The 23,860-nt window shown below is 34.5% G+C and overlaps 4 protein-coding genes across 5 annotated transcripts; 1 reads left to right on the top strand and 3 right to left on the bottom strand.

Annotated features, from left to right (window-relative positions):
* The first annotated feature begins 1,471 nt into the window (after positions 1-1,471).
* LOC105338127 (vitamin K epoxide reductase complex subunit 1-like protein 1) lies at positions 1,472-3,388 on the top strand. Its single transcript, XM_011443122.4, has 3 exons — positions 1,472-1,727; positions 1,882-1,991; positions 2,689-3,388. Exons 1-3 carry the CDS (start codon positions 1,552-1,554, stop codon positions 2,913-2,915), a joined length of 513 nt encoding a protein of 170 aa, XP_011441424.3. The 5' UTR covers positions 1,472-1,551; the 3' UTR covers positions 2,916-3,388.
* A 2,833-nt stretch (positions 3,389-6,221) lies between these two features.
* On the bottom strand, positions 6,222-10,305 carry LOC105338126 (fructose-bisphosphate aldolase). Of its 2 annotated transcripts, none has more exons than XM_011443120.4 (8): positions 10,184-10,305; positions 9,680-9,798; positions 9,101-9,367; positions 8,620-8,780; positions 8,302-8,385; positions 7,947-8,121; positions 7,217-7,416; positions 6,222-6,849 (listed from the first exon to the last, which is right to left on the bottom strand). In XM_011443120.4, exons 2-8 carry the CDS (start codon positions 9,789-9,791, stop codon positions 6,757-6,759), a joined length of 1,092 nt encoding a protein of 363 aa, XP_011441422.2. In that variant the 5' UTR covers positions 9,792-9,798; positions 10,184-10,305; the 3' UTR covers positions 6,222-6,756. The 2 variants fall into 2 exon arrangements, with proteins under 2 accessions (XP_011441422.2, XP_065935893.1); XM_066079821.1 differs by lacking the exon at positions 10,184-10,305 and adding an exon at positions 9,942-10,079.
* Positions 10,306-11,064: 759 nt separating this feature from the next.
* On the bottom strand, positions 11,065-16,377 carry LOC105338125 (hypothetical protein). The gene is made up of 3 exons (XM_011443119.4): positions 15,450-16,377; positions 14,435-14,628; positions 11,065-13,952 (listed from the first exon to the last, which is right to left on the bottom strand). Exons 1-3 carry the CDS (start codon positions 15,712-15,714, stop codon positions 12,123-12,125), a joined length of 2,289 nt encoding a protein of 762 aa, XP_011441421.3. The 5' UTR covers positions 15,715-16,377; the 3' UTR covers positions 11,065-12,122.
* Positions 16,378-16,502: 125 nt separating this feature from the next.
* LOC105338124 (density-regulated protein homolog) lies at positions 16,503-23,827 on the bottom strand. Its single transcript, XM_011443118.4, has 7 exons — positions 23,701-23,827; positions 21,674-21,764; positions 21,366-21,385; positions 21,141-21,234; positions 20,703-20,864; positions 17,247-17,386; positions 16,503-17,044 (listed from the first exon to the last, which is right to left on the bottom strand). The coding sequence occupies exons 2-7, from the start codon at positions 21,759-21,761 to the stop codon at positions 17,000-17,002; spliced, it is 549 nt and encodes a 182-aa protein (XP_011441420.1). The 5' UTR covers positions 21,762-21,764; positions 23,701-23,827; the 3' UTR covers positions 16,503-16,999.
* Positions 23,828-23,860: the final 33 nt, after the last annotated feature.

Here is a 23,860-nt window from a genome sequence, read left to right as displayed (position 1 = left end):
TGAAATAAAAATAATGAAAAAAAACTTCTGTTGAATTGTGTACATTGATATCATTACATTTTTTTCCAAAAAAAAAGAAGAAATTATTTCTATTCATTCAGAACATTCTTGGTATATTTAGGGCTAAAATAAATATTTTCAACGATATAATGCAAAACTATCAGTCTCGTTCGCTTAACATATTCCTCGTTTGCAGGACAAATTTTATCGTTTACACGACTTATTATATATACATGTACATCTGCACAAGACAAGATATCAACATTTTTTTGACGTCGTGACTAAAATGTAAGTGTACTAGTAATTGCAATTACATGTATTGATACAAAGAGGCCCATGGGCCACATCGCTCACCTCAGCAACAATAACCACGATAAAATCAGCTCTATGGATTTTCATAAAAATATATGGACAACTCCTTTTTAAAAATATTTTCTTTTTTTTTCATTTTCTCTTCAGGTATTGCTTTGTTAAACATTGAGCCCCTTTCATAACAAGGTGAATTCATAGTCATATCACGTATTGAGTAATGTAGTTCTCAAGAAGATCTTTTAAAAATATCAACCTAAATTAAACTTGAACCTCTTATGATGCAAAGAATTGTCCAGATGCCACAGTCTAAACAATTGATTTTTGAGAAGATTTTTATAAAGATATTTCTCTAGTATTCCTATGTGAAAATTCGACCTATCATTGTAACCACACCCTACCCTCTGGGATCAGTATACGGTACGGACGGACAGACGGATGCACGGACGTTGGACAATGAGTGAAAAAAAAAAGCTCAGAGAGAGAGAGAGAGAGAGAGAAAGAGAGAGAGAGAATCGTATAACTACTCGGCCATTTCCGTAATCGCAATCGTAACTACTCGGCATTCCCTCACCGCAAATAATTTTTATCGGTTACGAAAAAGGGCGAGTCTGATCCGAGAGAGAGAGAGAGAGAGAGAGAGAGAGAGAGAGAGAGAGAGAGAGAGAGAGAGAGAGAGAGAGAGAGAGAGAGAGAGAGAGAGAGAGAGAGAGAGAGAGAGTATGTCAATCAATTATTTTACCAAGTATCGTCCCTACATTTCATTGAGAACAAGACTTAATGCATGATGTAATTTTTTGTTAGCAGAAATGAAATTTCAGTAAAAGAAGGTTTGAAAATTATTTTGCCAATTGTTTAGATCTTTTTAAATTCGAGCAATAATTAAGCCGGGTGCCTTCTTAACAATTCTGTGAAAAAATGTTGATTGTCAAAATGTAATACAACCAGAGACATAAATAGCATGTTATTGTTATTTATGTCTCTGAATACAACTGACACACCTTTAGCACCTGAGTGTTCATAGATTTATTTACATTTTTTCTCATAAATTTTAAATCTCACGTACGCAAAAGGCAAATAGCCCCCCCCCCTAAACGAATAATTTGTGGTATTACTTAATTTCCCGTTTAAAGTCTTTTGGAACGCATCGGGCTTTTTACCAACTTCCGTTTTCACTTTGAATGATACGTCGGCAAAGACGCGAAATTATCGTCGTGAACTGTGAGGCTACAATTGTAAAATATGCGCGGTGGTTCTGGTAAGATATCGAAAACTGTCATTCTCTTGTGTTGTGCTATAGGAACATTGTTGTCTGTTTATGCACTGCATGTCGAGATACATGCGGAAAACGACAAAAACTACAGAGCCAGCTGTGACATAAGTGCAACGATCAGTTGTTCAAAGGTCTTTAAATCAAGGTAAGAGCACTATGTACGGAGCATGAGATTACACGAATCAAAAAGAAAAGCAAACGTAAATAATTGAATTCCTGTGCAGATTTCTGAATTGAAAAACAAATAAAACACAGACGTATACTGAACGAAAGTCTGCACTCTTTTTTATTTAATTTAGATGGGGTAAGGGATTTGGATTAATTGGACTTGTAATTGGAGATGACCACCCACTGAACTTGCCCAACAGTATATTTGGAATTGTGTTTTATGCTCTTCAAATCGCCTTAAGTAAGTATGTGTGTCTGGACATACCTGTATTATTCAGAAAGGAGTTAAATGTTAGCACATGTCTTGGCGGTGATTATATTTATTTGTTTAAAGTAGTAAAATGTTTCTCCATAGACCCTTTTATGGTATCTGTGGTACCGCTCTTTTACAGGGCAAAATTGTAAAATATGACGTAACCTCAAGGTTTTATTTAAACAGACTAATGTCACGTTCCTACCTATAATAAAACTCCAATTTGCTCTGCAAGAGAGCAGTACCACAGTTATTGTGAAGGGGTTTAGTATCAAATTTTCTAATCCTCCTTAATCACAAATTAAGGAAGAATGTTCAAAGCAATATTTGTTTGGTCCAGAACTGGAAACCCAGACGCTGTATACCTAGTTTTAGGTTTAGACACAGAAATTTAATTTACCGGTAGATGCAGTATTAGTGCTTATGATAATCCTGTGAATCTTGAAATTCATTTGTTTGTTCAAGGTGCCCAATCCAATGCTATACATATATTAGTGCATCACTTAATTGTTAATTGCTTTTCCACTGAGCTCCCCAGAAGTTGAAAACAATATTACCTGTCATTTTATAATAGCCCAGTGTATCATATGTCTGTCATAAACTCATATCTTTTAAAAATTAAAATACACACAAATGGTAACTTTGATTTCATCTGAATACAAGCTTTTGGTCTTTGTATTTTCAGCCTTCTCCTCCTCGCCAGGACTAGCTTCCACACAGCTTTACCTCAGTGCCTTCTCCAATGTGGCATCTGTATATTTAGGATATATATTATATTTTATTCTGAAAGACATCTGTATTGTTTGCCTGTCAACGTATATTACAAATGCTGTCCTTTTGGTAGCAGTGTATTACAAGAACAAATCAGTGCAAGAGATTAAACAGAAAAAAGAAAGGAAAAAGCAGAAGTGATGAAAGTGATAGTTTCTGTAATCATTGCATGACAAAAGTCACAAATACATGCATGGGTATGACAAAGAAGCAATTACAGATGTATGTTGTTCGATGCTGTTGTTCATGCATGTGAGTCAAGAAATTTCAAGTCCCATTAAAAATGAATCAATGGTTGAATGAGTGGTATAAAGGCAAGCTAATGCTTCATGTTTTTCATTATAAGGTAGACAAGAGTGTTTAATTTTAATTTTGCATTGTATTCTCAAAGTAGTGGATGCAAAAATCATGGAAAAAATAGCATAATATGTGAATTAACTGAATTTTGTAATTCCATAGTACTGACATCATTTATGTTATTGTAGATTTATTTGTTTTAAACAGATACTGTTATACATATTTTAGTCTAAGACTAACAGATACCAATGTATGACAAATTGAAAGAATTTGCAATGTCCTAGTTGTAGTAGATGTTCTAACATTTACATACATGTATTGTATAAACGATCATTGAATTTGGTTTCTGTTGTCAGAGACATAGAACTGGTATATTGATATGATTACATGTACATAAATTATATTTCAATGATTTGATGTTCAGTATTCTATATGATGTCAGCTACTTAAAACACAAATGTTAGTGTGTTAAATTGTACATGTATATCCATACTGTGGTATTATAATATTAATATTTGCTCAGAAGCTGTCAACCATATTGCTTGTCCACATATTTCTCACTTCTCAAAATTGTCCTCATCTCAGTATTCAAATAAAATTCATATGAAAGCAGTTTTTTGTTTCTCTTTTTAAATTTTACTTTGTGGGTCTATTATTGGTTAGATCAAAAGTTTAATGTTATTTAATAGGTATGAAGGCAACATCTTAGAACCATTTTAACAAGAGCTTGGACTTTAAGTAGTTGTGTCAAACAGCATTGTGACATAGACCAGTCAATTTCATTGCTGGTCACAAAGGCATGCCTCTTTGAAATTAACAATATTTTATTTCTGGCTTTGAGCTAAAACTACGCAATCGGTATATATTTTGCTTGAAACCATTGTCATTTTTAATTTGATTTGATGCAAGAATTAGATAGTGACATTCTACTGAAAGTCCAAGGCCTTGTTAAAATGATTCAATTTGATATGCTTGAAAACACAAATGTTGCCCAATGGATAAGGCTGAGGACAACATTTCTGCTTGAAGGTCCAACAAATAAGATGTTGCCAAGTCAACAACTGATTTGTTATACTCTTCAGTGCAGATGCAAGTATGATTCAAATAGCAACCATCCACCAGCAGACTGGTCAACATCAAAAACGTATGGCGCCTTTTCCCATTATTTCACATACATGTACATCCGTGTTTGAGCGGAAAGTACCTGCACTAGCTAAAAGTAAATACAGATACCTGTCACAATATCATTTTCGAAACCCAGGTACTGATCTTAAATTGATATCTCGATCACTCTGTAACTACTGATTAGTCAAAATTTAGGAAACCTGCATCAAGAAATGAATATTTTCATGTAGAACTCTGTGTATAAAAACAACTGATATTCTGAACCGTGATAACAATGAATGTTAGTGTAAATAGAGTACATGTATAGTGTTGGTGAAAAGGTCTATTTATATTGGGCGTGCTTTTACTCAAAATAAACAAGAGTTTTTGATTAAAAAAAAAGCTATCAGAGGATTAAATTCATGTAATTTTTAAAACTCTCTATTCTTATCATGCTTTAAGTGAAAAGAAAAAAAAATTTACTTGCAGGGTGGTACTTGGTGGAATCGATCCAGCGACAGTAAAACCAAAAAAGACCTACGTGTTACCACTTGGCCACACAATTTCATAAGATGTCTTTTTAATTAATATACATGTATGTGCCCATGCATATACAAGATAGTATTCAAAGGGTCACTCATTCAAATATTTGTCTATTTTTTAGAACGAAGACCAAGTTAAACCAAAATTAATTCAACGTAAACATGACTACAATACCTGCAGAGCATAATTTTAGACGGATTTCTTTGGTTTAAAGTGGTTCAAACAGTCAAATATCCAACTATTTATTACAAACTAACTGTTTTCCTATTTATCCCTTACAAAACTTGAAGATTTTAATGATGTTGTGGAAGACATTTAAGACACTTGTAACATGGTAATTGTTTAATGTGCGTTTCTTAAAATATAGTTGAACTGAATGTTGTGAAATACATATTTTAAAAAATGACTGATGTTTGAAAAAGGGTGTATTTTAGGCAAAACGTATACCAGGTGCACTATACCTCTTTGTTAGACTGGTTGAATCAATATTCATTTTTTTTTGGATTTTCTGTTAGTAAGAATTATATAGAATATTCATAAGCCGGAGGGTATAATAAAGTCAATTATTTTTGTCAAGACCCCCTCCCCTCTACCTTCAAAAATTGATGTCAATTTCAAAGTGGTATTTACAATAGTATAACAACTAGTGGAAAGCTGTCAATGTGACAGCAAACCAGGTTTTCTTTTATGTGAACTGTATCCATAATCCATGTCAACCTTGAAATGATAAACACTACCTACTGTATCCAGAGAAATGGAGTACCGCATATGCAATATTTTGCCAAAAAATGACCAAGTTCAAAAGCTGGTATTTTTTATATAAATAATCAGAAATCAAAATCCTAGCAATATGCACATCTCTTTTATATGTTCAATTGATCTGCAAAACAACAACTTCCTATCTTGAAAACAGGAGGAGGAGTTATCCGTACAATAAGGGTACCTTTTTGGCAGCCGCCCGCCCACCATTTTCACCATTTCAATAACCCGCATTTTTCCGTTGGAAAACCCGGTTAAAAATTAAATCCTGTACTGCAAGTTCATTTCCAATGAATTGGCTTACCATATCTTGGATGGAAACTTAGTTTTCATCAGATAAAAGACTTTGATCTCACCCAAATAAAATTGTCAGATGGGTTTGTGTAGAAAAAATGTACAGAAAACCTGTTTCTTGCTATGATGCCCTAATAATTTTTCTGGAGGTTTTTCTTGGCTTGTATTAACCATCAAACAATTTCCAGAAAATTACAGATGTAATCACCTGTTAAACACATGTACTTTCAAAAGAGTTGGAGGATTTATAGCTCCAGGTCTAGAAAGAAATTTGAATGGACGACCTCCTGGGATCTACATATCTGCAGACAGGGAGGATCTGCAAACTGTAACATTTGTTGTGATCTTGCTTTAAGGTTCCATGTACGATTTAAATTCTCGTATGTGGTAATTGTGAAGAAAGAAAATGTTTTAATTTATGAAATAAACAATCAATGAAGGAAAAAGAAAAAAAATTGTTATTTTTTTATTGTATTATGCAGATATCAATAAAAAAAACAACATATTGAACATTCCAAAATGAATGTACACTGTATGTACCGTTCTTTATTACTTTGATTAAATTATTGATAATTCAACTGCTTTGATCCATAAAATGAGGTATATTCAGCAGATACAATTTAAAATAGAGTTTACATTTGCTTTTCAAAAATAAAGCAGAAAAGAAAATGATTGCAATCTTGCTAAAATGATGACAATTCTTTATATTAAAAAAAAATGACTAACCTTTCACATGTTAAATAGAAGCTTTGCTTTGAAACTAATTTACGCTACGTAAATGTTACGCGATTAAAGATATAAAAGCTTGTTGAAAAGAAAACAGATTTACATATACATGTAGCATTTGTGTCAGTAAAAATCACTTAACAATAAATAAAACTCTGTAAATCCACAACATGTAAAAAGGAAAAACAGTATCAGATCTAACAATTTCCTAAGCATTGACTGTGTCTTTTACAACAAGAGTCATAAAACACACGAGTATTTAGTAGGCGTGTTGGGCCACGAACAAAGACTGTCCTCCTGCAGCACTATCCAAACCACCCTGGTACTTTCCAACAGCAGCCAGTCCATTAGCCTACAGATGGACAATAATCATATAAAGCAAGAGTATCTTTGAAACAACTGAATTACATGTTGTAGCATCAATATCTTTAGCAATTAAGATTTCCTGATTTTTAACAGGGTTTTTTTTACTGTCAATACCATGAAACATTAAAAATATTTGCATATTTTGTTTTGTAAAATTGATCTCCTTCTGAATATTTCAAAAATGAGAAAGCCTAATGGTAATTTACTACAAATAAGGCATAATTTGTGAATATTCTTTAATACTTCTACAAAAATAGTCCCTACATGAATTAAATAAAAATTTACTCCATAAAAATATCAACATAAATTGAAATCAATTTTTTATTATGACTAGAATTTTTTAACAAGCCAACCTTTGCCCTTGTAATAAGCTCTGTCTGGGCTTTAGCCACATTTTCATCCTTGCCTTCCCACACCTTCAGGACTGAGGCCTGCAGGGCTCGCCCGAATGAGAAAGTGAGAGCCCAAGGCTTGGGGCCCTTGATGGCATTAATCAGGTTCAGGTTCTGTGTGGCATCCTCCTCAGACTGACCCCCAGACAAGAAGGTGACACCTAATAAAAAACAGATCATGTAAAATACACTTTTCAGAGTTAAATTGAAATACTTTAATACATATATTAGTACAAGTAAAGTCTTGTTGTAAGAAAGAAGAAAAAATTATTGTTTTTTTCCTCTTGAAAATATGATACCGGTATCTGATACAGTATTTTAACTGAATTTACTGAATTCAGTACATAAATCATAAAAATGTGCAACAGAAATGTTCATCAGCCTTGAGTGAAAACAGACCTAGACCTAGACCTATAAAATTAAACAAATTTGTTCTTTTTGACCTTAAATTTAAGCAAATGATTTGGACTTGATCGCAAAATGACTTCCACATGAGACATATGACTACTGAATTTATACCGGTAATACATTTATTGTGATAAAGATTTTATTTTAAATTACATGTAAATCATTACCGATAATCCTCTCTCTCAACAAAATTCTTTCACTGTAACACTATTCAAATATAGACAATATTTTTTAAAAAGAGTCATACAAAGCAGATTAAACAAAATTTACAAATGAAGGTTACCTGGGACAGCGGGAGGGACTGTTCTACTCAGGGCAAGGATGGTGGCCCTTGCATTGTCCTCCTTGGAGAATTTTTTGGTGCAGCTCATACCAGCTGTAACCATGTTGGGCTTGAGTAAAGTTCCCTCCAGGTAAACATGGTGATCCGCCAGGGCTTTATATGTGAATGCAAGTACCTGTTATTAACAGATGAGGAAATTAGCTTACATATCACAGATGAATCAGTTTTGATTACATGCCAACAATGATGCAATATGACAAATTTTGCATTATATGTCAGAGACTGTTTTTTGCAGTTCTTGCTCCAATCTTTGCTGCCATGAACTTGACAATTCTATCCAATTTTCTATTCATACCTGTTCTGTGACTTTCTGTGCAGTTTCTAAATCATGTTCTCCATCAGGCAAGACCTCTGGTTCCACAATTGGTACAAGACCATTCTGAAATAGAAATCAAAGGCATTCTTAAACGAAACCAAATTAAAAATATTTCATCCAATGAATGAATACATGCATTTAACATTGAACAAACAACTTGTATGTACCAGGGTATAAAGTTAATAGTTTGAGTTCAATGGCCTAAATATTACCCAAATCTGAAATTCAACTCTCAGCTCTTGGCATTCATTCAGAGGATACAATTACCTATATACATGCAACACATTAAAATCTCACCTGTTGACAGATACTGGCATATCTGGCTAGGACATTGGCATTCTCTAACATAGCTTGGTAGGAAGGTGTGTATTGCTGGATTTTCAGAACACATCTCCACTTAGCAAACTGAGCACCATCTTTTTTGTATTGTGCACATCTTTCTGACAATCCATCCAAACCTTTGAAGAACCACACAATTAGTACAGTAAGTTTGACAATTAATGGCAAACATCCAACTAACTTTTGCAAGAAAAACCCTAATACCATTCTATACAAATGTATTAATCTGTAGCAATTTTGATTGGATGTAAGACCTAAGATACCCATTCAATTAACATTACTAAAAGGTAAAAGAATGCAGTGGTTAATAGACTCAAAATTCCCATTCATGGAACACTCCTGTGAAGTTGTGAGCTGCCAACAGATGTTTTAAAACAAGAATTTAAGTGTATGCATGAATCATGATTTTACTTATTCTCTGCAGTCTGCACTCACATACCTTGAGTAGTGCACTCATCTTCTGTACCAGCCAGAGGAACCACTCCTTTATCCACCTTTATTCCTGGAATGATGCCCTTATCTTGTAGAACTTTTGTGAATGGTGTTCCATCCTTGGTTTTTTGATAAAATGTTTCATGGAACATGATGACCCCACTGATGTTCTCTGAAAGGCTTTTGTCAGTTGAAAACAGCAAATCTCTGTAGCGCCTTCTATTCTCTTCAGAATTTTCTACATTTATGGGGGCAAATCTTTTCCCAATGGAACCTGTACAAATATATAATAATCATTCAAATTTACAGTAAAGTTATGTTTATACAATGAAAACTTGTAAATATTGTTCAAGTGCTAACGCATAGCTTCTAGTGATTAAAAAATCACCCTCTATTATTTCAATTTGTAACTTTAGACCTTTACTGGCGTATGACAAATTCTCACCAAGGACCATTTATCACCAATGAATTGTTACATCATTTTTCGTATATAATTCAAGGTATTGATAAAATGTTGTAATAATGCACTTGTGAGAAATGGTCCTTGGCAAGAATTGGTCTTATACCAGTACAGTATAATAAAAACCTGTGGATTCATCAGCAGCAAGAATTCCTTTGCCTGGTGCAACAATGGCATTGGCAATGTTTCTCAACTCTTCCTCCTGTTTAGGAGTTAAATACTGTGGGAAAACAGGCATGTTTACTCTGGAAAAGAAGAAGAAGATGCATGAACATAAACAGGAAATCAATGAAAAATGATTAAGACACAGTCATCATCTTCCTTGATTGTCAGATCAAATCAGCATGATTGCACAATAAACGAAAAACTGCCTATCTTTGACATATACCTCGCAATTCTAAGTTTTTACGTTCAGAAGTATGCAAATTATCAAACAAGAGTTCCTTGAAACAACCTTGGCACGTACTACCGAAAGAATTCATCAAGTGGAGTCGTGAAAATGTCAAGGACAACCGGTGTACTCCTATCGGAATCCTCGTATTCCCCCTTTATCTGCAAACTTTAAAATTTCAGCCTTCATAAAATCCTATCGGAAGGTAAATTGCTGCGATAATGCTGTAAAAAACATACCTTTTATTGCTGTTTTATGCTCACAAATTTGGATCGTATGATGTGCTGCAAGCTGACCGAGTGACGTCACAATCGAATACACATTCGTTACTTCTTTGATGTTTCCCTATCTTAATTTTTCGGAAGTCCTCTGTTTAATAAGTAATATTCAAAACAAGAACGAACACAATATCCGGATGTTTCTTTTACCACACTAGAATTTTTGTGTAGGATATTTTTGCTTTACTTACATCAAAATAATTAAAACTTTTTAATGTTTATTCTTCAAGCTTTATTATCAATGCGAGTAAAGACCTTTACAGACAACTTCGAGTGACTGTCTCAGCATGATTGTGCAATGTTGCGATGTTACGTGCCTGCGTCTTTTAGATCTATGTCGATCTTGAATCTCAACTGATCAGGACAAGTAAAGGAGAATCTCCGAACGTTGTTTATTAGATATAATATAGAAAGGACTTGAAAATATATCAAAGAATAATTAATGTGCATAAGGAATTGCCAATGTTGGAAATTGAAAGAATACTCATAATTAAGAAAGGGACGTATACAAGCCATAAAGAATTTATTTTCCGTTTTCCTTCTGCACGATTCTTGCGTGTACAAAGAAACCACTGGCAGATTAAAAGTTAAGGATATTGATTAATCTAACTTTTTAAACTTATGCTTCTAATCATTACATAATTACATTCAAATTTTCATGTAAAACTTAAAGGGTGAGACAAGACCTAGAGATCGTGGACTATGTAAACGTTGAACTACACATGATAAGCTACTAGTATTTTAATGTTTTATTCTCTCCCAGAAGATCACCCAAATACTAATATTAAAAAAATCCAATTCATTTTTCATTTTTGTACATCTAATATGTCTTGTTGTAAACTTTTAATATACAAATTTAGAACATGATATGCACATGCAACAAACATACAGAAAATTTGTTAAGCATGATTAAACAACATAGACACCTAAATAATTCAAATTAATTTATTTATAAAAAAAAGAAACAACAACAGGATCAGGGCCACATCACCCATGGACAACAATCATTATGGCTAAAATACAAACTGTTTCAATTTGCAAAATCAAAAAAGTATAAAAGAACTCATAAATGTACAAGTGTATTTCTGTAACCCTTTCATACTGATTATTTACCAGCAATGGTCGTACAAGTATCTTATTATACAGATATATTTCCTATGAAATTAATACTAGATTTATAAACATTACATCACAGGTAATGTTAAAAAACTCCAAAAATACATAATAAAGTAAACTTTGCTTATTAGGAAGTCCTTAGTCAGGAGGAAGCAAAATCATTTATATTCATAGACTTCGTTAAAATATAACTAATGAGGAAAAGAAATAAACATGATAAAGTTCCTTTATGCCAAAATTTTCTTACATCGGTATCCAGATTCCCTATATAGGCGACTTTTACTGCAATAGATTAATCCAATATCGATCAATCTAATTATGACTTCTAAAACCGCTCCTCTATGATACACTACACAAAATCTTGTACAGCGTATTGTAGACAGGTTAGGTACAAGTCTAATGTATAGCGTATCTTAGATGTCTAATTTTAATTAGATTGCAGTATCGATTTCAAAAACTGTTGTATTGACGTTTTACATTAGAATGTTTTCTTTTTTAAATATATAAACATAAAATCTGTGGATCCCATATTGCGGTCCAATTCTGGTACCCACAAGGGGTTGGTTATAAATAATTCAAACTTTTCTAAACAAGATTTATTGCATAAAAATTTCATAGATTGTTCCAGTATTACTGAAATACATAAACAACATTTCTGTATTTTTGTATAAAAAATTGTTCTTGATTTTGACTGGCACTGAATTGTTAAATATTACACCCCCATGAATGTGGTCCCTGCTATATACTAGTAGTCATGTTTTTCATGGCCGCCGATAACAACATATCAAACACCTCCAATATGGCCTCGATCTTCGTCCAGGACTAGTCTAGCTTGTTTTTGTTTGCAGGTCTTTTCCCCGTGTCTCTGTAGACATCTTTTCTCCACGTCACGTGCCAATTCCCACTTCCTCATCTTGACATACGACATTCCAAGCAGTTGATATGGCCGCCAGCGAGCGTCGTTTGTCTCTATGCATTTTTCCAACCTCTCAGCGGCAACGTTAAACACCCCGGCGGTGTACAGCCAGCTGCCTTCGTACTCCAGAAGTGTCGCATTCTCCCCCGATACCAAGGACCGGGACAAAGAAACACTCTTTTTTGCTTCTTTTTCGTCCAAATTACGACTTAAAACCACAAATCCTTGAGTTGAGTATACATGATGAAATCCCAATTCTATGAATGTCGGGGCCCTAATTTTATCACATATGACATAGTTGTATTCTGTCCTTCCAAGTAAAACTTTCTTTAAATAGAATTCATTATCTTTGTAGATGAAGTCTGTGAAGCGGTTCATCATACGGATGTGTTCCGTGATGTGCTTCTCGTGATGTTGAATGAGGAGCGTGATCCTAGTTTTATACTCGTGGTACTCGTTGTGTATAAGGATCAGTAGCGGGACGTTGTGGTTCAGAATGGTGTACCCGTGGGTGAGGTACAGACTACTGTCCACAAACACACCACTCACGCCGCACTGACGGCTGACGAAATCCAGACACAGGTTCACGTCTCTGGACTCTTTCATTCTGGGATAGGCCCAAGGGTTACTGGGCGAAGAGGACGGCGAAGGGAAAATGCTGTAGGAGTTCAGCGCATACAGACCGAGGATTAGCACTAACAACACTTTCAGCTGCTCCTCCTTGAGAATGCTGCGTCTTAACACAGCTAGAATATGATGAAAAGAACAGGCGGATATGATAAGGACTAGAACAATGACGTTGTGTAGATGTCTGGTCTCAAGTTGCCTCATGAGAAACTGAGAAGCAAACTGGATAACGGTTAGAAATACAAGGACTACTGTAATGATATTCTCAAGAGTCGCGGTTCTTTTCTGCGATTGTCTGAAAAATCCAACACACAATCCAATTAAAGTTAAAACGGTGAATAGGGAGGTGAAAATGTCTGAAAAGAAAATTTCTAAAAGGAATTTTAACGGTTTTTGGTTGTCGAATAAAACAGTTGGTAAGTTGTTCTTCATATTGAAATTTAACCACTGGCGAGGAGATATGAAAATGCTGCCGTACCAGTACTGATCTTCGTACCCACCCACCAAAACGGCTGCGACAAATCCACAACTAGCCACAACCGTCATCAAAATTGTATTCAGTAATTGATTGAAGTGGGTAAAAATTAATGGAAAGGTTACCAAAAGGGTACCAACGAAAAGCACCGTATCCACACGAATATAACAAGCAATGCCGAGTACGAACCCACTCATAAAATACGACAGAGTCTTGAATAGTACTGATATTTTAGACACTGGAGCCTCTTTAGGGACCTCGGTGTCTGTGACCTTTTCATCGGTAGGGTTACTAGATTGATCACTCTTGGTACCACTATCTTTTCCGTTTTGAACGTAAGATTTCAACATAGCAGCTGTTGGGTTGTACCGGGTGTCCAGAAAGAATCCGACTAAAGGTGTCACAGAGGCGACTACGAATGGGCTCAAAAGACTAATGTCCAGCGCATGCGTTCCAAGCACTGATAAAGGAAGTGAACATGCAGTGAATATGGCAGCCAATTGACTTGTCAACTCACATGGATACAGTCTCCTTGTTAAGAAATACACAGATATGGGTAGAAATGACGTCACAATCACATGACCTGCTCTTGCAATCTGAAAAAGGTTTTAAAAAAACCCCTTTAATTGCTATTTTGCCTTTGTTTATACTACTAGTGTATCAGATTAATTAATATAATATCATCATCATATATGTAAATAAAAAAAAGTAAAGACAAACCCCAATACAATTTTTGAAAAATTAAGTTCTATACCTGAGTGATACGTGCAATTCCTCAAAGTTCATTGATCAGTATGAAAATTACTTAAGTGTTTTCAAAAACAAGATGTTTCTCGTCTTGGTTATAAAATAGTTATATCGATGGACGTCACAAAGTTTATCAGTAATAAAACAGCAGGCCCCGCCGTCACCAACTTTCCTCAAGTCAATACTCAGCCTCAAATCTGAGGTTTGACCTCAAATTCATGTACTTTTCTTTAAAGGATTTGAGTTGAGGAACGAGTTGAGGGATTTGAAAATTTTGGTGACGGTGGAGCCAGGTCTTTATAGTCTGTTTTGTAAGTGATGTTCATCATACCGTCAGTGGCAGTAACTGGAGAGACAGGAAGTCGGCTGCTGAAAACATGAGCATATAAAACCTGGGCAGCAGGAAGGAGCGCAGGCTGAACATCCCCGACAACAGTTCCTGCTCTTCAACGGGGGTCGCGTTGGTCGGCGGGGGCAGGTAGTCATAGAAACGGAAGCCATAGCCATGATACTCCGAAAATGCAACTATAATATCAAAGTGACACATACAATGACGCTTGTTAATATACAGTTTCTGAGATTTTGTCATAAAAACAGTCTACGAACTACGATGGAAATTACGATCGAAATTTACTATTTGATTTTTCCCTTCAGGTCAGCTACATGTAGCTTTTACTTGATTTTTTTCTTAAAACCTATACAAGACAAAGGAAAATGTTCAAAGAATTAAACATATATACTATGTATATTTATTCATAGAAGACGGTTATCGATTAAAAAGCCTGCATGACACCTCCCATGGTAAAACAATATACAGTTTTCATCTATAAACATCAAATAACTCTGCAGAAAAAACTATCTTTGGTATTTCATCATGAAGAGTTTTGCAAAACACAACAGAACAATGAAAAAAATATCGACTTAATAAATCTTTAATAGCAGTGCTGGAAAAATCAATTCATTTGTAAAGATTTTGAATTCTATGCCTAGGAACGAACTAGGATATCGATCTAATACCAAAATGTTCGATATGACCAATTACAGCCGTACAATGTGTGTACAATGTTTCGGTTGAATTAACCAAGTAAATGAGAATTAAATACCATAACTTTGACCAACACAAACATTACTTTTGTTTTCTTTGTGCTTGGCGAACTGGAAAGATAGGACCCCTTGTTGTATGAATACCACAGCTAGGGACGTTCATGTATTCTATAAATTCGTGTCCACGAAAAAGTGCACAAGGAATTACCTACACCCCTATCGTTTCTTTCCACCGCCTGGCATATTTCATAAAGGTGCATTGATTGTAAAATTGTCTTCTACTCCAGCACCCCTACCCTTACCTTCTACGGTCTGAAATATTTCATCAGGGTGCAGGATCCACATGCTCTGTGGCTGACCAATGTAATAGATCCTAATACACGCTGTTAACAAGAGCACCGCCCAGTGTGTCCATCTCGGCAAAAATTTATCCAAGCCGCAGTCGCACGTCGACACCCCGAGGGTACGGGCGGCTCCTGACCCCCCGCCGCTGTCAACCGGTCCGGTACCACCCTTTCCTTTCTGTACTTCTGCTAATTTATAAACCATCTGTTTCCTATTCTTCATGGTTGGCCTTTTTTGCGCTGTTGATTTATATCCAAATATGTGCAATCGCTTTCAGTATTTGTAGATTCCTTACTCGAGTAAATTCAATGTTCACAGTAGCGTCGAGTACGTAACGTTTAAGAAGAGGTTTTTGTGGTCCAACTTCTAACACGTTTCTTTTCACTCATTAAACACAATATCAGGACATCATAATAACCTTTTCTCTTTGGCCCCTTCCACAACAATAGTCTCGCTCGAACAACTCGGCGGGTATCGGGTTAATTGATCCAAACCCTGATTAAATAGTGGGGTAAAACGATCGCATTTCTCTTTATCATAATATGATAGAAAACACTGGTCCCATTCTTCCAAGAAAATTACAGGGTATTAAATAACACCCGGAATATTCTTGGTAAGGTGTAAGACCAATTCTTCGAAGAAACCAAGCCTTTTACCACTCAGTCTTCAAACATCGATTGTAACTTGTTAAAGCATACAATATTTTACTGTAGGTTTTTTTTTCTTTTTTAAATTCGGCTAGGGTTAAATGCTTAAAATAAACACCGGCCTTAGTAAAATTGACTGCAATACAAGTGGAAAGACGATTGATCATTTAGCACGTTAAGAGTCAGAACGCAAATCTCGGCCAATGACATCGCAGGACAAGAATTAAAATTTTACCACTACAATAGTACTAAGTGCAACGTATACTGCACGTTAGCAATTTTTATTTCTATATAGTGTAGCATTCCTCAACGATACTCAATCCATCTAAACGTAAGATGACACATCAAACAAAAGTTTTTAACAAAAGTTTATACACCAGTATCTGGTTACCGTGCGTCCCTTTATTTCATGGTATTTTCATTTCTATCACAAACATAACAATAGATCTCTGACAAAAAACCTAAAAAAAAGTATCCATAAATATCTGAGTGTATCCTGTACAATAGAAATCAAGCCATTTAGTTACATACATTACAAAAATGGTTGATACACTGACCTACTTTCCCATATAGACATGAAATTTTAAAAGAGGAATATGAAAGGAATGTCTTTCCCATCCACACACATAAACAGAAACTTTAAACGAAATCCACCCCCCCCCCCCACCCCAAACAAAATTCTTAGGTAATGTCAAATGGGATGACACAAGATTTTGCTGCTGCAATTCACTTTTTGAGGATTGTTTGCTTCCCATCAAATGTTCAGGATTATGCACTTTCACAACATGCAGGATTATATCCTTCTTTAATAAATTACAAATACCAGACAGAGCATTAACAATATATCTGTTTAAGGATTCCTATTTCTTCATCTCTCCCACATCATCTATATCATCCTCATCAATCTAAAAAGAAGCAAAAACCATAAATTTTTCATTTTACATTTAAAAAAAAACACACGAAAATCCAGATTTTGGAGAAATTGATTTAAAACCCATCAAATCAAAAATTGTATAATTATATATGATTCAGAAACTTCATATCTTGAAATCTTTTTAAAAATTTTTTAATCCTGATGATATCAATTTTTGTGCTGTTTTTAATTACCTGAGGCCACTTTTCTGGTAAGAAATCGAACAAATCGTCTGACACATCCCCCTGAATCACGATCTCATCATCTCCAGTCACTGACGATCCACAGGAGAATTTGGAGGAGAACACTTTGCTGGCTTCCTTCAGATCAATATCTAAACAAGAGGCCCATGGGCCACATCGCTCACCTGAACAGCAGTTCCTTGTAACATTACATTTCGTAGCATATGCTTTTTCTATTTTAAACATTGAACCCCTTTCTGGGGACCCAGTAATGGTCCGAGGTTTATGGTTGGCTTGAACAACATAAATAGTAACATAGGAATGAAAATGTGTAGCACTGCGGTGGGACCGCACATACACAACCTGAAAAACTGAACGTAGAAGAGTTCCACTTCAAGAGGAATAACTCTCAGACTGTACAGAACATTAAGAAAGATAACTCTTGGTTCCACTACATTAGAGTTTACACAATTTGAGGATCCTTGCATAGTAATCTCACAAACTGTAGCATTATAGTTCTCGAGAAGAACTTTTTAAAAACATTTTCAATATATCTTTCTATGTTAAACTTTGAACCCCTTTTGGGGCCACAGCATTAGTCCAGTGCTAAAGTTTTAATTATTTGGAATCTACATTATTTAAGGATGCTTGCATAGTTATCTCACACGCTGAAGCATTATAGTTCCCTAGAAAAAGATTTTTCAACATTTTCCCTCTATATTTCTATGCTAAACTTTGAACACCTCTTGGGGCCCAAGTATTAGATTGAGGTCACGGCTTTTATAATTTCGAATCTACACTATTTGAGGGTGCTTACGTAGTTATCTGACAAATTGATGCATTGTAGTTCTCGAAAAGAAGATTTTTAAACATTTTCCATATATACCGGTACTTCTACATTTAACTTTAAACCCATCTTGGGTCCCTAGTATTAGTCCAGGGGTCACTATTTTAAAACTGTCGAACCTTCATTATCCAAGGTTGTATGCATGATAGTAATCTCACAAATTGAAGCATTGTAGTTCTCGAGAAGAAGATTTTTTAACCTGTTACCTTTATATTTCTATAATAAACTTTGACCCCATCTTGGGGCCCCATTATTGGTCCGGGGGTCACGATTTTACGAATTAGGAATCTACATAAGCGAAGGATGCATGCATAGATATTCCACTAACTAAAACATTGTAGTTCTTGAGAAGAAAATTTTTAAACTTTTCCTTTGTTTTTTAAAATGTTTAAATTTTGAACCCCTCTTGGTGCCCATCAATTGTCCGGGAGTTACAATTTTTTGAATCTACATTATTTAAGGATGTACATGTATGCATAGTAATATCCCAAACAGTTGCACGATGGTTCTTGAGAAGATTTTAAAACATTTTCCTATATATGTTAAAATCTAAACCCCTCCTGGGGCCCCACTTTTGTTCGGGGGTCACGATTTTTACAATCTTCACTATATATACAACCTTTTGTGTATGTATTGGCATTTTTGGTGAAGTGGTTCTTGAGAAGAAAATTTTTAAACATTTTTCATATGTAGTTCTATGTTAAATTTTGATCCCCGCCTGGGGCCCCAGTTTTGGTCCGAGGGTCACGATTTTTACAATTTAGAATCTTCATTATACATACAAGCTTTTGTGTAAATATTGGCATTTCTGGTGCAGTGGTTCTTGAGAAGAAGATTTTTTAAACATTTTCCTATGTATTTCTATGTTAAACTTTGAACCCCGCCTGGGGCCCCAGTTTTGGTCCGAGGGTCACGATTTTTACAATTTAGAATCTTCACTATATATACAAGCTTTTTTGTATGTATTGGCATTTCTGGTGCAGTGGTTCTTGAGAAGAAAATTTTTTAAACATTTTCCTATGTATTTCTATGTTAAACTTTGAACCCCGCCTGGGGCCCCAGTTTTGGTCCAAGGGTCACAATTTTTACAATTTAGAATCTTCACTATATATACAAGCTTTTGTGTAAATATTGGCATTTCTGGTGCAGTGGTTCTTGAGAAGAAGATTTTTTAAACATTTTCCTATGTATTTCTATGTTAAACTTTGAACCCCGCCTGGGGCCCCAGTTTTGGTCCGAGTGTCACGATTTTTACAATTTAGAATCTTCACTTTGTATGCAAGCTTTTGTGTAAATATTGGCATTCCTGGTGCAGTGGTTCTTGAAAAGAAAATTTTTAAACATTTTCCTATGTATTTCTATGTTAAACTTTGAACCCCGCCTGGGGCCCCAGTTTTGGTCCGAGGGTCACGATTTTTACAATTTAGAATCTTCACTATGTATACAAGCTTTTGTGTAAATATTGGCATTTCTGGTGCAGTGGTTCTTGAGAAGAAGATTTTTTAAACATTTTCCTATGTATTTCTATATATGTTAGACTTTGAACCCCGCCTGGGGCCCCAGTTTTGGTCCGAGTGTCACGATTTTTACAATTTAGAATCTTCACTATATATACAAGCTTTTGTGTAAATATTGGCATTTCTGGTGCAGTGGTTCTTGAGAAGAAGATTTTTTAAACATTTTCCTATGTATTTCTATGTTAAACTTTGAACCCCGCCTGGGGCCCCAGTTTTGGTCCGAGGGTCACGATTTTTACAATTTAGAATCTTCACTATATATACAAGCTTTTGTGTAAATATTGGCATTTCTGGTGCAGTGGTTCTTGAGAAGAAGATTTTTAAAGACATGCACCCTATACTCACTGTTTCGCAATTATCTCCCTTTTGAAAAGGGCTGTGCCCTTTATTTTAACAATTTATAATCCCCTTTCCATAAGGATGCTTTGTACCAAATTTGGTTAAATTTGGCCCAGTGGTTTTTGAGAAGAAGTTGAAAATGTGAAAAGTTTACAGACGGACGGACAGACAGACAGACGGACGGACGGACGGACGGACGGACGACGGACAACGGGTGATCAGAAAAGCTCACTTGAACCTTCGGTTCAGGTGAGCTAAAAATGTCATAAAAGACAGTTTTAATATGCATGTCAAACTAGAAAATATGATGTAAATCTAAATATACACGGAATACAGTAAAATAAGTTGGTAATTTGTTTTCAATTAATTTTTTTTATAAAATTCATCAATCTATTTTAATCACAACAGCATTTTATATGGTTTTAAATTAAGTTGAAGTTATTTTGGAAAGAAAGACACTAAATCTTAATGAATTTGGAAAGAAGGACACTAAATCTTAAATGAAACAATCTTTGATTACAAAAAAACCAAAATTCTATCTACATTGAAGAACATTTTTGCACCATCAGTATTTAAAAAAACATCATTTACACCTTAAACCAAGAGATAACTGTATGAACCATATGATGTTTAAAAAAAGGATTTTCATATATATTAGGTGTCATACAATAAAATATACTTTTTATCAAGTGCCACGAAAAGATCCTGTAAAAACTGCAGCTTTCCATACAGACAGGATTCTACAGCTGATACCAAGCTACTAACCATACGTTCCTAGCCCTATGACCACTGTTATATGCTTCTTTTTGCCCCTCTTTGCCGTTCCCAGTCTAATGCCTTTAGGCTCTGACTTCTTCTTTGTTTTTATCTGTCCTTTTCCTCCTCTTTTCTGTCTTTTCTTATCAGTGTCCCCATCTCCCTCATCCTCTGCAGTAACCAAAAATAAAGGCAAGTTATCTTTCTTTGCAAACATAAATTGGCTAACGACAACACACCATTCCAAAAACAAAATAGTAAAGAGATGTACCATTGCCACATACATCTAAAAATTCATATTCATTTTTTTCTTTACAGGCTCTTAAAATGAAGGAATTAACATTGCACTGTACAATGAAAATTTTTACTTTGGCCCCTATTTATGAAGACTGAACTCTGTCCTTAGTCCTAACAAAGTTCTATGTTAGCATTACAAATCATTTCTACCTGGTTTGTCACACATCAATTTGCTGAATTCATCAGGTAAATTTTTCTCTAACCACTGCTTGCACTTTTCATAATTTGGGTAGTATTCACAATACTAAAAGAAAACACAAAGACTATCATATAATTCCAGGATTAAAATGCAACACAATTTACTAAAATAAATATTTTGGTTTTTTTTCTTTAACAAAAGAGAAGAGGAAAAATTCTCTTGAATAATCAACATACCTCCAAAGGCATAGTACATTCTGAAAAAAAAAATCATTGATTAAATTCATTTACAACAAAGGTATATTTTAAAATATATTACAAAGATTCACAAATCAAGGCTTAATTAACATGCTTACCACACTATCAAATCTACTAGACTAAGTATATAGATCTTTGCTGTTTTATATTTATACATGTATATCATAAATCAAGCCACATGTAAATATAACACAAGTATGCACTATGCACAGTGACAAAATAAAAGAAATGCATCCCTTCGATAGTTAATTTGATAGGTAAAATTCATTGTATTGTAAAATTTGTACCTCCACAATATCTGACTTTTATCGGATAATTTACATCTGGTTTTGGTCCTTCTATTTCAAAAAAGTTTCTTTCTTGAACTTCTGCCATTCTCTGTAATATAAAAAGCAAAAATATATTTCACTTTAACCCAGAATTCCTCAATTTGTTGCAGGCAACCCATTGATTTAATAAATGTTAGACTAAAACTACTCACATCCTACTGTATTGGCCAAACTGAACACTGAACCAATGTACCAGTAAGTTTCTATTTTTTCTAACTGTAAAGAAGTGTCAGACACCATACACCTACGTGACCTAGTCCAAACACAACTTAGGAACATCATCGCAAGGCCTTATGATTTGGACCAGTAATAATAACTTACGCCCTATGGGATTCCTATATACTGGTAAAACCTTTTTACCAAAATATGTATACACTTATCAATGTAGAAAAATCACATAAAATGATACTTAATTGCATGCCTAATTGTCTATCAAATTGATTAAAAAAATATGTTATGTGATTATATCACATTAAAATTACCTAATACACATTTGCACATCAAGACAATATCAGATGATAGAATATATAAAGTAGAATTCATCAAATAATTAACTTTTTTCTATCCAACTGGATGGTTTTACTTCATCCAGTTACATCAATTACAGTTATATTTTCTTGGTGATAAAGGACAGCCCTTTCTCTGTTTAGCAGGGGTCTCATTTCATTTGGTTACAATGTTTACGGCTATATTCTCTTGATGAAAAAGAATAACAGTTATGACATTGACATATACCTTTTACGCAATGAGTCTGTTAATATTTGGTAACAATAGTTACAATGGTTATTGCTAAATTCTCTTGGTGACAATGGGTAACAGAGATGAGACAAAATTTTTCAGGTGTGGCAGGGAGTCTTATTTTTTATTTGGCTACAATGGTTACAAGTACAGTTAAACTTCGATATCTGGAACACTGATAATTCGAATACAATGGATAATCATATGTCGAAATGATTTGTAACTCTCAACAACTTATCTTTTATGTATTTTACCCTTAATATCTCGAATACTCTGATACCTCGAAGTTTTTAAACAGTCCAATCTAGTTGGAGATATTAATGAAGTTTGACTGTATATTCTTATATTTACATTCTACTGTGTTTTTCCATTAAATTCTGTGATCTTCAAATGCCTCTAAATGCAACAAGTAGTCAAAGGTCAAATTGACGAGTTTTATTATGATGTCACAAACGTTGAACGCTGTAAACTGCAACGTCACAAGCGAAAATCAAAGTTCACGCTTGTGGCTGTTACTGTGGCTCTTCCATTAATATTACCTTACCCTTAGGATAAGATAGGAATTTTAAGGTATGAATCACATTTGCAGCCAAAGCAAGAAGTTAAAAAATGTAAATATAAGCATTAAATCATGATTTTTTTAAGTATACACTCTCATAACTGCAGCGGTGTGTGCATACAAATTTTCATAACACGCTAACGCACGTTACTCAATTTGTATGCACACACCGCTGTAGTTATGAGAGTGTATACTTAAAAAAATCATGATTCAATGCTATATTAGTGACATGGGGTAACAGTGGTGACAGTCATGTTCCTTACTGAGAGTGGATCTTACCCTATGGTAATAATGGTTTCCCTAAACCTAACCATAACTCTTAAACCATATAACCCTAAAACCCAAACCTTTCAACAGTTAAATTTAACTCTTACTATATCCCTATTGTGTAACCAATGTTACCGATAACCCCTACAACCTATCCCAAATACAAATTAGTTTGTATAACACTTATTGAACATTGTAAAAAAAGGTTACTGGTTACATGGAAAGGGGTTAAGTCACACTATTATCTAATTTCTGGTTATATCTGCGAGGAAATTCGAACCAACAAGGAATAATTGCAATTCACATCACATGTAACTGGCTTTGCGGTACCAATAAGAAAATCTTTCCTTTTCTTATTGCATACTAAACAATTTGTATTATATAATAAATAAATTAATAACATATGTTTTTTTTAACTCACGTTGGATTTTTATATTCCCAATGGATATTTGCCGAAAAGTTCCGAACAATTTTGATGGCTAAGTCTTACATGGATGACACGCAATTTTTCTTAATTACACATTATTTTATTTACATATGAGTTAATATTTTCTATTGTTGGTACTTAACATTGATAGATA

Source organism: Magallana gigas, chromosome 3 (genome assembly GCF_963853765.1).
Source record: "Magallana gigas chromosome 3, xbMagGiga1.1, whole genome shotgun sequence".
Taxonomy (NCBI): domain Eukaryota; kingdom Metazoa; phylum Mollusca; class Bivalvia; order Ostreida; family Ostreidae; genus Magallana; species Magallana gigas.
This window is presented reverse-complemented; position numbering and strand designations above follow the sequence as displayed.

Coding starts and splice junctions, on each gene's coding strand:
- LOC105338127 (XM_011443122.4), top strand. CDS start 1,552: ATGCGCGGTGGTTCTGGTAAGATATCGAAAACTGTCATTCTCTTGTGT. Junction 1,728..1,881: donor TCAAAGGTCTTTAAATCAAG/GTAAGAGCACTA, acceptor TATTTAATTTAG/ATGGGGTAAGGGATTTGGAT. Junction 1,992..2,688: donor TGCTCTTCAAATCGCCTTAA/GTAAGTATGTGT, acceptor TTGTATTTTCAG/CCTTCTCCTCCTCGCCAGGA.
- LOC105338126 (XM_011443120.4), bottom strand. CDS start 9,791: ATGCCTGTTTTCCCACAGTATTTAACTCCTAAACAGGAGGAAGAGTTG. Junction 8,781..9,100: donor AGATGAGTGCACTACTCAAG/GTATGTGAGTGC, acceptor GGTTCTTCAAAG/GTTTGGATGGATTGTCAGAA. Junction 6,850..7,216: donor AGCTTATTACAAGGGCAAAG/GTTGGCTTGTTA, acceptor GTCCATCTGTAG/GCTAATGGACTGGCTGCTGT.
- LOC105338125 (XM_011443119.4), bottom strand. CDS start 15,714: ATGAAGAATAGGAAACAGATGGTTTATAAATTAGCAGAAGTACAGAAA. Junction 14,629..15,449: donor AATATTTCAGACCGTAGAAG/GTAAGGGTAGGG, acceptor TTGATATTATAG/TTGCATTTTCGGAGTATCAT. Junction 13,953..14,434: donor TCCAGTTACTGCCACTGACG/GTATGATGAACA, acceptor AACCTTTTTCAG/ATTGCAAGAGCAGGTCATGT.
- LOC105338124 (XM_011443118.4), bottom strand. CDS start 21,761: ATGGCAGAAGTTCAAGAAAGAAACTTTTTTGAAATAGAAGGACCAAAA. Junction 20,865..21,140: donor ATTGATGTGTGACAAACCAG/GTAGAAATGATT, acceptor TGGTTACTGCAG/AGGATGAGGGAGATGGGGAC. Junction 17,387..20,702: donor CATAGGGCTAGGAACGTATG/GTTAGTAGCTTG, acceptor CCTCTTGTTTAG/ATATTGATCTGAAGGAAGCC.